At 48.8% G+C, this 14,504-nt stretch overlaps 1 protein-coding gene across 1 annotated transcript in view; it reads left to right on the top strand.

The window, feature by feature from the left end:
- The window catches only part of LOC138512981 (protein FAM118B-like), a 391,143-nt gene that overhangs the window by 172,954 nt on the left and 203,685 nt on the right, over positions 1–14,504 (top strand). The window contains exon 3 of the mRNA XM_069627701.1: positions 427–679. Within this exon, the coding sequence (XP_069483802.1) occupies positions 427–679 (253 nt within the window). The remainder of the gene's footprint in view (positions 1–426; positions 680–14,504) is intronic.

Raw genomic sequence — 14,504 nt, 5'->3', positions numbered from 1 at the left:
TGTAAGTTACTCAAGAGCAAGCTACTCCCAATCAATACACGGCTTTTAGGTGCAATTGGTTGTTTTGTAAATCAAGTGTAAATTACAGAGATGTTCTGACAGTAGATAAATTACACCTCATTTATTTATTAGTGGACACTGTTTTCAGTTGTAAGTTCTTGTCGAGCCTCGTAGTAACTTAAACTTGGCAATTTACAACACAAATGTAATTATTTGTGAATCAGCCCCACACTATTACAAATTCCTAGGGCTCAATTCAACGCCTTTCATGATATGAGGGAAACGTCTCTCAATTTGAAAAAGACAGAGATCCTCTTGACTAAGAATATAAGAGTTGATAATTGATAACATTTTCCTTTTCTTCTTATATATACCACAACATTTTCCTGTGATAATATTAATGTCAATTTATACCTTTTACTTCAGGAATATTTTAACCACCTTAACAACAAAGCAACCCAAAGATATCACTGTGGTGATTGGCACTGGGCTGAGTGCAGTGGTGGCCCCATCGACCGATGCACTTCGTTCATGCCGCGGGTATCTGTCGGCCATCATTAACGCAGCTGAACAACTCCAGGTGCTCCACCAGGCGGACGTTTGTGAATTTCGCAACAAAGTAAAGAAAGAGAGTGATTTCCTTTCCATTGCCCACGATCTCATCAGGAAAATGGCGCCGGTGAGTCTCTGTATTTGCAATTGAGTGAAAAACATGTGTGAGATGACTTGATTTCTGAAATGTTCTCTCTCGGTTCTCTTGCATGGTGGTTCTTTCAAGTTTCAGACTTTTTCACAACGATGCACTTGGATGAAAAGTTGCACACCACTTGTGCCCACCAGCTGTCCATTTATACTTTGGATAATAAGTTGATTCCAGTTCACAGGCACACCACTGTGGCACTGCCCGATGACGGGCTTACGCGGCGGCCGCAGTGTGTATAAATAAAGGGGGCGTTCCCGGCCGCGGGAGAGCGACTGGGAAGCCCGAACACGAAGGACTGGTGCCTGTGTGAGTCCTTCAGGTTGGGGGGGCTTACGGGATCGCGTGGGGGCTCCGACCCGCCCCCAACAGTGGCGACGAGTGGTGAGGGAGACCCGGGCCCGGCGGTGAAATCCTTTGGAGATAATTTTTCGAACGAAGCAGAACGGACATTCGTTTCGTTTCATGCCGGGTCGCGGGACGCACACGCGGCCGGCGGCCATTTTGTCTTGGAGGCCGTGAAACTTCACGAGGCTCCGGTTTGGAGCGTGAAGACAACACAGGCCTAATTTTTGGAAACATTTATAGCAGGAAGTCTACCCTGCACGCCCATGCCTGGTTTGTGTTTTTTAACCCAGTTTTGGGACTCCTACGTCGTGTGAAAGCCAGGAGAAGGACTTACATGACAGGGCCTGTCTTGGCCAATCCATCACCTCGGCTCAATTTTTGGAACTCCCAGGTCCATTTAGATTACAGCAAGGTGGATCCACAGTGTTCTCTTTGTCCCCTTCATCATCAGAGTGCCGTGGCTTCTTTGTCTCCTTCATCATCAGGTTTGGCTGCTCTGGGTGTCTTAGTCTTTTGTGCCTCCATTGGTGCCCTGTCCGGAAGCCTCCCCCTGGTTGAACTGTTCGTGTGCCCGGAAAGGAAGGGGTGAGTCGCACTATGATGGTGGGAGTTTGAGTTGCGGCCCTCAGGACAGTAGGTGGGGGTGCCTGTGCGCTCAAGCCCATGGGTGACTCTGAGGATTCAGACAGTGGTGTTGCAGCCGCGTCACTCCCCCGCGATCGTGGCCAGGCAGCGGCTCAACAACAGGCCGTCCTACCTCAGGTGATTCAAGCCCCTGCAGGACCGCCACCTGGACAACCAGGACTGCCCATCATGGCTCAAGCACGAGCACCTGCGGCCCATGCCGCCTTGCAGCCCATCCCGGAGTTCGATGCATCGGGCCCACCCTCGAGCATGGGGCCCCAATGGAGAAGATGGGTGAGTCGCCTCGACATGTATTTCAGGGCTGCTCAGGTGACGGATGATGACAGCAGAATTGCCACCATGCTGTACTCGGCAGGGCCGGCAGTCCAGGAGATATTTGAATCGCTTACACCTATCAATAACTCTTATGATGCGGCCAAGGCGGCACTCCTTGCACATTTCCTTCCCCTTGCAAATGTGGATTATGAGAGGTTCATCATGCTCTCGGCTAAGCAGAAGGAAGAGGAGACACTGGACACTTTTTATGGTCGCCTACGCCGCCTCTCCCTCGGATGCGCATGGGGGGATGCAGACGACATGATACGCACGATGGTGATCCAGGCATGCTCCTCTGGCAAGCTCAGGAGGCAAGTCCTGAGAGAGCCGGGCATCACGCTGCCCCGCATACTGGAGCTGGGCAGGTGCCACGAGGTAGCAGAAGCCCGAGCCAACAAGATGGAAGCAGGGTCTCGGTCAGTGAGGTCAGAGGAGGTGTGTGTCGTGTGGCGAAGTGGCCGAGGAGTGAGACGCCCGGGTGGACGACCCCGAGACAGGGCAGGAAGAGCCGGGGAGTCGTGCCAGAAGTGCGGGTACGACCTCCCTCACATGGCAGAATGCCCGGCAGTTGGAAAAACCTGTGGGAGGTGTGGACTGGCCGATCACTTCTCGAGAGTATGTCGTGCAGCCATGCCGGTGATGGTGCCGAGAGGTCAGGCACGGTCGTGGACTCCGCGCCAGAGCCAACAGCCCAGTGTTGCCCAGGTAGAAGAGGGTGAAGTCGAGTCCCATCCTGAAGGAGCTGAAGAGGAAGACGAGGAGAACATCTTTTTCGTCTCAAGCGTGGGAATACTCAAAGGAAAAAGCAAGAGACAGCCGAGATGTGTGGTGGAGATCAACCACTCCCCAGTCCCAGTGCTCGTTGACACAGGCGCCTCAGTCAATGTGATGGCCAGAGGGCATTATGACTCTCTCAAACCCCTCCCAGGTCTGGTCACACCGAAGGCCCCCATATTTGCTTTTGGGGGTCAGGAACCGATACCGCTAGATGGTGCCTTCGTGGCAGATGTGGAGCATGATGCCTCACAAATCAAGGCTCGATTCTATGTGACCCTGGTGAGCAGTAATACCTTGCTCAGCTGTGCAGCTGCGGAGGCCTTAGGTATCGTCAGCTTTGCATACTCCGTCCACCTGGAGGACATTAATGATCTCCTCGACAAATATGCTGCACTCTTCAGTGGGATCGGAAAGATGACTGGGGAACTGGTTCGACTACACATCGATGAGTCGGTGCAGCCCATCGCATTGAAACACCGCCGAGTACCATTCCATTTAAGGGAGAAGGTCGATAAGGAGCTGGACAACTTGGTGAGCCTGGATATCATCGAGAAGGTTGAAGGCCCAACCCCCTGGGTGTCTCCGATCGTGGTGGCCAGAAAGCCCAAGCAACCCGACTCGGTACACATCTGCGTGGACATGAGGCTCCCCAACAAGGCGATCAAAAGGGAGCGACATCTTACACCAACGATCGATGATATCATTGCTGATGTTCAGGGGGCTCGAGTTTTCTCGAAACTGGACCTCCGAGCCGGGTATCACCAGGTCGTCCTTCATCCAGAGTCCTGGTACATAACAACGTTTACCACCCATCGGGGACTGTATCGATACAAGCGGTTGAGCTTTGGAGTATCGTCTGCCGCTGAAGTGTTCCAAAATATCATCAGGGGCGCCCTAGCAGATCTGGACGGCGTCCTTAACATTAGCGATGATATTTTGGTATTCGCCAAAACCGAAGTGGATCACATGAAGAGGCTCGATAAGACTCTGAAACGACTTCAATCGTTGGGCCTCACCCTTCACAGGGAAAAGTGTGAATTCATGCGCCCCTCTATTGAATTCTTTGGCTTCATATTCAAGGAGGAGGGGTGTCGCCAGACCCGAAAAAGGTCCAGGACATCAAAGCGGCGAAAGCCCCCGAGTCTGTGACGGACGTGAGGAGCTTCCTGGGGATGGTAACCTATTGTGGGCGGTTCATCCCGAACTTAGCCTCGAGATCTGAACCACTCCCGGCGCTGACCAAGAAGGAGTCACCATGGCACTGGGGCCCTCTCGAACAGGCCGCCTTTGAGGACATTAAGGGTGCCCTCCCTACGGGGGACACCATGGCGTTTTTCGACCCCGCCTTGGAATCGGAGATTGTGGTCGATGCAAGTCCGTTCGGGTTGGGAGCAGTGCTGACTCAAGTGGACCGCAACGGGATTGTTCGACCTGTGGCATATGCTAGCAAAGCGCTCACCGAAACGGAACAGAGGTACTCCCAGATCGAGCGGGAGGCCTTGGCGGTGCTGTGGGGCTGCAGACATTTCCGGCTCTATGTCTTTGGACGTCCAGTGATGGTGGTAACTGACCACAAACCACTGCTTCAGATACTGGTGGGTTCCTCGTCAAAACCACCGGCTAGAATCGAGAGGTGGATGCCCTCCTCGAGTATTCCGTCACCCTGGTGTATACGCCAGGGGCCAACAATGCCGCAGACTACCTTTCTCGTCATCCGGGAGTAAGTGGGGGAGAGGGACATGACACCTGCGGAGAAGAAGCGGACAGTTATGTACGAATGGTGGTGGAGGCGGCAACACCAAATGCGATGTCTCTAGAGGAGTTGGAGGCTGCTGCGGCTGAGGACGAGTGTTTTCGAATCTTGAAGGACTCAATGCGTAATGGGTCTTGGAAGTCCATCCTCGGAGCTGTGTCCGGGCGCACGCAAGAAGCCAAAACAGCACTGGAGCAGTTGTGGAAGGTGAAGGAGGAGTTGTCGTTCTCCGACTCAGGGCTGCTACTCCGGGGTGACCGGATTGTTATTCCACAGTCAAAGGTGAGCGATGTGATCAGTCTCGCCCACCATGGACATCAGGGCGCCGCCAAGACCAAGGCGCGGCTCCGTTCGAAAGTCTGGTTTCCGGAGTTGGAGAAAAGGGTGGACGACTTTGTGGCGGCATGCGTATGGTGTCAGGCGGCCTCTCCTCTGCAACGAGAACCTGCAATTGAGGCAATGCCCCGAGGCACGAGGCCCTGGGAGATCGTCCACGCCGACTTTGGCTCAACATCAGTGGGCACCCACTTCCTGGTGATAGTCGATGAACACTTGAGATACCCGGAGGTCGAGTTCGTTGAATCTGTGGCCTTTGAGCATGTGGTGGTGGCGATGGAGAAAATATTTGCGGCCCATGGTTTTCCCCACACTCTATGCTCTGACAACGGATCGCCCTTCCAAAGTGAGCGGTTCTCCGAGTTGATGGAGAGCTGCGGAATACAGCACAGGAAGATCTCCCCACTGTGGCCCCGAGCGAACGGGGACGCTGAGAGACTGATGCGGACTCTGAACAAAACCTTCCGAATTGCTCAGGGGCAGGGGCAATCATTACAACGCGCCCTCTATCAGTTTCTGCGGGTGTACCGCACCACCCCACATGCCGCCACGGGAGTGGCTCCGGCAGAAGTGTTATTCAAGAGGTGCCCCCGGGGGCTGTTGCCGGAAGTTGGGGAGAAAGAACCAGGGGTCATCGATAGTCAGCGGGTGGAGGCTGAAAGGTGAGTCCGAACGGAACAAGAAAACCTGCGCAGGGGTCTCCGACCTCAAAGACTTGAACCGGGAGATGAGGTCCTCATCCGCAACCGACACCCCCACGGGAAGCTCTCGCTCCCCTATGAACCTGAGCCATTGGATGTAGTGGCCGTGAAAGGGTCCATGGTGACGGCCTCGGATGGACGATCTGCTGTCACCCGAAATGTGAGTTTCTTTGAGAAGCTGGGTGATCCACGAACTGAAACCCCACCCGAACCTGATCCACCAGACATGCCTGCTGGCGGAGGCCTCTGTGACGAGGTACCCGAATCCCCAGTCCGGGGAGAAGCGGCGGAAGGACGTCACGTGCCGGAGGTAGGCAGGAGGTACCCCCAGAGGGCTGGGCGAGGGAAACCTGCCTACCTCAGCGAATATGTTGTGGGACGCTTGGTTAGTGAACTGGGGTGAGAGGATCTGGGTGGATGACATTAAAGGGGTTTTGGGTGTGCAGTAGTGTTTATGATAGATGTGTGGTTTTCTGGTTAATAAAGTTACTGTTAATCTGTTTTGTTGTTCCTCCCGGAAAAGGAGGAGTGTGGCGCTGCCCGATGACGGGCTTACGCGGCGGCGTGACGTGTCACGCCGCCGCAGTGTGTATAAATAAAGGGGGCGTTCCCGGCCGCGGGAGAGCGACCGGGAAGCCCGAACACGAAGGACTGGTGCCCGTGTGAGTCCTTCAGGTTGGGGGGGCTTACGGGATCGCGTGGGGGCTCCGACCCGCCCCCAACAACCACTTACCCAGTTCTGGACTTTACTATTACAAATCTTTCGTATCAGGTGCATAAGGAAATCTGTTATGCTACAACTTCCAGAATGCATTTCTTGGTTACATAGAAGGCTAGGATTTGAAACGTTGTGTTCTGGTGACATGGCGTCACCGAGTCAACTTATGTCGGGGCCTACTTCCTTGTTTTGAGTGCATTTATGTTTTAGAACAATCTTGGCTCTGTTCTCGTTCTTTGATGACAGCCAATGTAAACTTGCTAATATCGCCCCACACAGGACTGGCCTCCCTGGCATTCATTTCTCAGCCAAAGCACAACTTCCGTTCTGCTGATCCCTACAGAAAGGAGAATTCCTTGGGCTTTGCATGCTGACATTGGGCCGTTTGCAGGAATTATATTTTCTCAGTACTGAAACGTATGCAACTATTGCAGATCCAAGTGCACTCATCATCACGCCAGGAAGTGTGTTGGTTCTCTCCCTAAGTAATACGCCCATGGTAAAGACTTTTTTTTTAAATGCGCCAGGGCACACTTATTACAAAGACAACTAAGATAGGGGGAAACGTTGCAATGACGAATGGACTCCACAAAGAAAATCTGTTTTAGTTATTAAACAATGGGGAATGGAAAATGTGAATAGATATGAAAGAAGATTAGGCAATGGCATGGGGACGAGAAAGGGCAAATGGCGGGGGAGCCAATCGAGGGGGAAAATAGAACAGGGGCATTTGATAAAAAGGTCGGCAGTGGGTGTTTCCCATGTTATAGAATACAAAAGAATGCATGGCCAGTTCAGGGGGGTTTCCTGTGCCTAGTGAAGTGACATTTTGCCATGCATTGCTTTTGGAATACATTTGCTGCTTTTATTGGCTATCTATGGGCTATCTATAAGCTATCATCTTCGACTCCACCCTCTCCTTCTCTTCTCTCCTCACATCACTCACGTTTCTAAGAATTCAAAGGATCCACTGCACCTCCTCAGAGGTATTCTCCCTTTTCTTAATTTTACCCCAGAAGCTCACTGTCTCCAGAGCTCTGGTCCTCTCTAGGCTGGACTAATGCAACAGCCTCTTTCTAAATCGTCCTGCCTCTACTCTTCGTCCTTAACAACGAATCCATAACAGGACTGTGAGACTTGTCCTTGGCCTGAAGCCCAGGGATCGTATCTCTCCAGCTCTGAAATCTCTTTAATGACTTCCCATGGCTGCGAAGATCAATCGCATTGTCCACAGGCTTTCTGGGGCCCGTACCACTCTACCTCCAGCTTTCGTTTCCAAAACAACTTCCTTCAGGAGCACTCCGTTCATTCACTTCCAACTCTCTGAGGGTCAGACGCTTCTCCAAGCAGAGAGTTGGGGGCAGATCTATCTCCCTGGCTGGGGCCTCCCTCTGGAAGAGCCTCCCTGCCCCTCTCAAACTTCAGCAGAACGACATCAGGTTCCAGAAGCAACTCAAAACCTTTTCCTCTCCCCTGCTGATGCACCTGACTGCTCCGTGCACTGGTCACCTGGTCACCCTCTGAACTCGGGCCCAGGCTCCTGCATGTTCAGTTGCCCTCACACTGCCTCTGGGCTCCCCAGCACTTAAGGGCCTTTATCTGCAACCCTAGAGTCCCTTCTCTCTGCACCTACGAGCCACCCGCTGGCTGCACTTGTGAGTTAACTGCACTTTCCCCTTCACCTCCCCCTGGCACTTCCCCCCTTCCGTCTACCCCGCACTTGCGCGATTTGAATGACGCAAGGCCTAGTAAGATCACTATTTTGTCCTCCCTTGTTTCCTCCTCCTTGTCTTGTCGCACCTAGAAATACTTGTTTACAGGCGCGTTATAAATGCCGCATCATATCCATCCTGACACCGTCTGATGAGGCCCTTGTTTACTTTGCCCTTTAACTTACCCTGTTAATAGGCTACCAGTTTTCCTTTCAACTTGAAAAAAAGTTTTTACCTGTATTACATAAAATGCATGACTAGCCTAGCGTTACATATTCCTGGCTGGTGGTAATACCGTGTTAGAGCGCAATTACACAAAGTAACCCTCTTCTAATTGGACGGGCTAGAACTTGAGCTGAGGCTTAATTTTCCCACTCCATGGACATTCCTATCTGCTGGTCCTCATGTGGCAATGCTTCTGTTGGGCACAGGGGAACCATATGTTGTCTCGATGTGCCCCCTTCAAGATGGGGGAATGGGTTCTGTGGTCCCGTCACTGTGCCTGAAAAGGCCTCCCAAGTACAGTCCTGGTTTCAGTGACTCTCAAGGGAGACCCACTCAATACCCTCACTTTTTAAGGCAGGTTAAAGACTGGTATTACTTTGAGTGTTTTTTGCCCACTCTCCAGTACTTATGTAATGAAGATTTGATAGTCAAGATTTATAAAGTCTGGGACGGAGCTGTATTGATATGAGCCATGCTCCCAGGCAAATGGGCCTTGCTCACTTGCCATCTGCTGGAAGCTTTGGTCAAAGGCTCCTACTAGCATGGATTTCCAAGTGGCCGGGGGCACATATCCAACAACATTGGACTTTTGTAAAGGTAGGTTGGCACTGGATATGGTAGCCCCACACACAGCTGGGCAGGGGACACCTCCCATGTATGCAACATGAACCTGTATATTTACATGTCTCTGACTCTTCAGCAAATTTACTGATTTCTTGGACCTTGGCATGGCTGTTATTGGAGCTGGGGGTTGGAGTTTAGTCATAAATTTTGTTCATGGAAATATTGTGAGAAAAATACTCCCAGGACAGTCCACTCTAGAAGAGACTAGACTTAGATGTTTACTACCTTTAGAAAAATATCAGCCAGAATGTGCACACTTTGCCATGAATGTAAGTTAATTGATGATAGCATACCTAGTCCCGACTGCACTTTTTTATTTTCTTCATGATAACATCGGAGACTGGATTCTCCTATTAATGACATTTTTCTGCCAAAAGGAAGACTATGGCACCATTGTATTTGCAAATTTGTACCAATCAAATCAAGCTGGGAACCATATACCCAGGAATACCTGATTCCTTAAAGACGTGCCTTCTCTATTATCCTATTCAATATCTTCATGGTACCACTGGCACAAATCCTTGACGCCTAGCGTATTGGCTACCATATGATGAAAGCCAGATCCATTTCAAACCGGGCGGATAATCTGGAGAGAAACATCATGTGGCTAACAGTGTGATTCAAGTACAGCCCAGGATGCAGAGAAAGTCTGACTGTCTTAACTGTATGAAAGCTTTGATCCTTCTTACTGGCCCCAGCTACCTCACCACTCCCATCTGTTTGCTCTGACACCTTAGACTCTTTCCCAAAACCAGTGAAAAAGATGTATTAGGTTTGTGGCACCACAGCAATCTCTCCTTTATGCCCCATGTAAATGCTATTGCTAGGCTGTTCTAAGACCATCTCCCAAGAATGATCCACCCCATTTTGGACCTCACAACAGAATTACACTGGTAACTGAAGTGGTGATATTCTGCCTGAAATATTGCCAATGGAGGTGTGCAGCACTCCTGAAAAGCACTATGTGAAACTTCAACCAGCCCAGAGGCATGGATCGTTCCCTGCACCAGTTTATATTTTACCTCAGGCATCATGAACATATAATGCACTGAATCCGGACTAAAGCGAGATTGCAATGGAAAACTCTGTGCCTGTTCCAAAGGTTCCAGCATGACTACGCCCTCTGGTTCTTCATCAATATCTTCCATTCTTGTCAGTCTTCCAGCATTTTGCAGTCCTTCACGCTGAACTTGAGGTCCATCCACCTGAGGGATACAAGAGACTCTAGAGAACAATCCATTAAGGACAGCAGCCTGGCCTGTTGCATTCTCTCACACTTCTATTTAAAGCTGTTTCCCTAAAGTTTTAGAAACCTGTGGATACACCCCTCTCCATTGAACCACTCAAACCCTGGGGCTTTTCACCACTGTGTGACCTCTTAGATGTTTTCTTCCACCACTTACCACCAATACACAATGCAATCAGGAGACTAGAGTATTCCCCGGCACGATCGACTTCCGATAGAAAAGCAGCCATAAGAATTATGCTTCTTCCCTCTCACGGCCAAACTCTCCTATCAATGATACTGTAAAGCATAAGGGGGATTGCTCTGTGAAGGGCATAGGCAACTTTCCATCTCTGCTGGACAATTGGTTGAACCACCTACATCCATAGTCCAGTCAGTATTTTCTGAGCAGCCTCCAGATCCATGTAAATAAAAAGAGCACATTCTTTGGGTTGATTGATCATACTTTGTGCATATATTGTGAATTAGAAGGCATTTTAGATGAATTGTATAAGCTCTTGTCTGGCTATCTTTTTCTTATATTTAGAGCATCTTGTTTTCAACCTCTTTGATAGTGTTTGCTTAGGGATAGGTATCCAGTAAGTCATCACTATCAATTTCTTGCTACGCCTTCTGCCTATGAACTCTGCTTGGTCCCCTAGTGCTTGATACTCGTGGAGTCTCAACAATATAACTGGTCACAAAGAACTTTACAATCCCAGTATTATGTGTTGTTGAGCCTAAAAAAGAGAAATAATGGATAACACTGTTGAAGTTACACTACTGAGACGTATTTCTGCTTGGACTTATGAAAAGAACCACCTTTCCATTTGAGTTGAAAAATGATATGCAACATTTTTTATACAAATTTACAAATGAACATCTGATTGATTCACAGAAGGATTTGAGACTCTTCTATTGTTGTAGGTTTTGTTATAAGTTATACCTGCATTACTTACTCTAACACAATCAAAAGTATGAGCTTAGATGGGGGTGCAATTGTGTGTTAAATGGGTGATTGAATGGGGTAGATATTCTCACGCACAAAAGTGTAACTTGATGTGCACTCACAAAACCTAAAAGTTGTCTTAGAAGCATTTGTGAACATGCGTACATTACAGCTTAACTAGGTGTTAAGTGTTGGCTATAAGGTATGAGAGAGAAAGAGAATTAAATATGTGGCATATTTGAATAGGAGGCATGTGTGGGGAAACATATTTTTGAGTGACAGCAAACAAGTTTATAAAAGTTCTTTGTAGAAATGCTATTTTCTTCCTATCTGACATCATGTGTAAGATACGACAAAGCAGGGCACTCCACGTTAGACCACCAACATTGTGATTGAATGGGGCTTTTTGTGAGCCATGCATAACTTAGTCTGTCAATACAAATTGTGACAACGTCCCATGTTGGAGGCTTATGTGACTTGAGTCGCCCTTGGGGGCCAGATGCCAAACCCTATTTCGTGATGCAGGCAAGGGAAGAGGTACAAGAGAATCACCCGGTCTCCTTAGTTTATCACCAACCTCAGGATCAAGAGTAATAGAAGACCCCTAATAAGCAGGTGTTGACCACCATGCAAACACCGAAGCTCTGAGCGCTCAGTATAGAAAGGGAAAAGGAGTAGTTAGGACAACCCCATCTGTCTGGCCGTGGGGAATGAATAAAGGGAGACACACAATTCACTAGGACTATGTGGAAAGTTCAGTGTGAGGTAGAGCAACTTTGAGATCGCTGCAACCTCCAGGGCCTCACTTTCCAACCCTAAAGGGATATTGAGACAATCCTAAAACATTGCTTCCAACCTGACTAGTAAAGCTGAGGTTTATAATGTTCATATAGCCTGCTTAAAAGACACGTTCCTGTGTGTTTAAAGAGAACTAATCTCCAGAACGCTAAGACACTAACTTGTCTCAATAAAAAAATAGGCTGAGTCACACAAGTCCTGATATTGCAAGTTAGATTTGTGGGAGCCTGTGAAGGGAAGACAAGCATAGGAATACAAACACTTACCAGGACCAAAGATGTGGAGCTGTGACAAGCTTCCAAGAAGTTTTCACTCTGGACACTGAATAAATGAAGAGATGGCAGCCTCCCAAATGCTCAGATCAGATGAATAATAATAATAATTTGGCATTTATATAGCGCTACGAACCCTCGGGTAGTGTGTGGTGCTCATTTATCAACTTCGGAAGGATGAAAGGCTGAGTTTGGCCCCGCTGGGATTCGAACCTGCATTAGCAGACTCTGCACTGATGTCAAAGCGAGCGCTCTACTCGCTGTGCCACTTGACTGGCAATGAATGAACCGCATTACAGTGTGCACTACAGTGTGCACACAAATATGAAGGAGCTGGAGGTCCATTCACGAGTCACACAATATTAATACTTGCTGGACCCAGAACTAAAGCTAGAAGTAATTATGCAGTCACTTTATCAGTTGATGGAACCACTGGGTTACAAAAGGGCTGAGGATTTTGGGAAAGGTGTTGGAGTCAGGAATTGGAGGCATAGTGAACAGGGAATTGTGTAGCAGTGTGACACATAGATGAGAGGTTGGAAGTATGTGATGGAAAGGAGGAGGTAGTAGAGAGTTAGGGGAATGGAGTTGAGGTAAAGGAAATGGTGAGACACTATCTAGAGGAGGAGGGGCAAAAGGCAGCGGAGGAAGAGGTGGTGAAGAATATGGGCAGAGGAGGAGAGAAGAGAAAGGTACAATCAAGGTGAGAAGAGAACACCTGAAGGAGCCAAAGTGAGTAAGAACACAAGAAGCATAGGGCAGAGAGAAAGAGAGGCACTATCAGGGGAGATGGAAAGAGCAACTGAAGACACTGAAGTGCAGAAAAACAGGAGGGGTGTATTGGAGGTCTAGGAGGATGAGAGGAGATATCTGGTGAAAGAAGTGGTTGTTGGAAAACATCTACAGAGGGGGAAAACCAGCAGGGGTACCTTGTAGAGTTCAGGAGAGGTAGCAGAGAGCAAAGCTAAGCAGGGAACAAGAGTGAAATAGAGCATTGAGAGATGTTAAGAAGGAAGGGGGAGAGATGTCCAATAGCAGAGCAACTAGGAGATATGAAAGAGCATGTAGGAGGTTGTACCAAAGTTAAGCAACAAGGAACTACCAGAGTGGTTGAGGCCCAAGTACTGGGAGAGACTGTGGCAGGGTTAGCTTCCAGCACCCAAGGAATTAAGCCCACAGGGCTCTACATGATATTGACAATGTTCCAGAAACACTTGGGTTTCTGATCACATCTTCTAGGTCACCAGGAATGATGGTTCTGTTTCTACAGACAGAGAAGAGCAATCTCCTGACAACTTAAATTAACCCATGCTTCCAACTGCAACAGTCATGAAAGAAGTTCTCAGGCACATTAAAAGCCAAAAGGATTTCAGTAACATTTTGACCACCAGTTGGTCGATACTGTGGGTTAGACGGATGGAATGGTGGACTACTGTCCGCCAGCAAAACTGCTTGGATATGTTGCTGTTGAGTTCCCCATAACCTTATGGCAGTTCCACCCAATCCCTTAGCATTTCAGTTGTTAAATATGAAGACAATTGAAACTTAGGACTTGTTCTAGAGTTGTCTGTTCATCCTTCAGTCTTGGCAAAAGTTAAATGCGATTCCTTTGAGGGTGCTGTTTTCAAGTTTAATGTATAACTAAGCTCATGAGTAATCTACGCCTGGCCGAACATATGCCAAACATATTATTCTTTTTTAATTGGCTTGAAAATGGCTTGTGGGCTACTATTCTATGAAGGACCAAACTAAAAACATACCATCATAGAGCGGATAATGTAAGAAGTGTTATGTGCCTCCTCTATTTCTCTCATAGTCGGACAAATACAGGATTGCTATCATGTTATTTTTAGGTTCATTCAGAATAGCTTGTCTACTCTCAAAACATATGCCCACAAAAGACACAGAAAAAATATCACTGTGTGATAGCATTTCTTTTACATTTACAGTACATGTGTGTGTGTGTCTTGGCAAAACTGAGGTATGTCTCACATATATTGTGCAAAAAGAAAATTGATCACAGGGTATTCATAATATATGTTAAGGAGAGCCCCAGGGGGCACAGACAAGATGGTCGCATAAACCACTGTCTCCCTCTTCGGGCCTGCAAAATGTCATCTTTCAGAGCTGTACGAGGAGAGATCAGCACCTGTGGGTGAAACTGCGACAAAAATCGAATAAAGGAAAAGGGAGTGGGAGGCCACCAGGGGACGCACAGGCAATGGCTGCCTGAGTACCGAGCTCCCGTCGAGCCAGGCTGATAAAGGGGATTGAGCCCCCCTGAGACTCCCCAGGTAGATCTAATTAGCCAGATCGGCTGGTGACCCCCCAGGGCCTCCCCCGCTCGAAAGAGCGACGTTCGGGGACCCCTGAGGGACTGAGAACGGGACCTGCGGCCTCTGGGGG

This window comes from Ambystoma mexicanum, chromosome 12 (assembly GCF_040938575.1).
Source record: "Ambystoma mexicanum isolate Mex_15411 chromosome 12, UKY_AmexF1_1, whole genome shotgun sequence".
NCBI lineage: Eukaryota > Metazoa > Chordata > Amphibia > Caudata > Ambystomatidae > Ambystoma > Ambystoma mexicanum.
The sequence above is the reverse complement of the archived record's forward strand: the minus strand, read 5'-3'. Positions and strand labels throughout refer to the sequence as shown.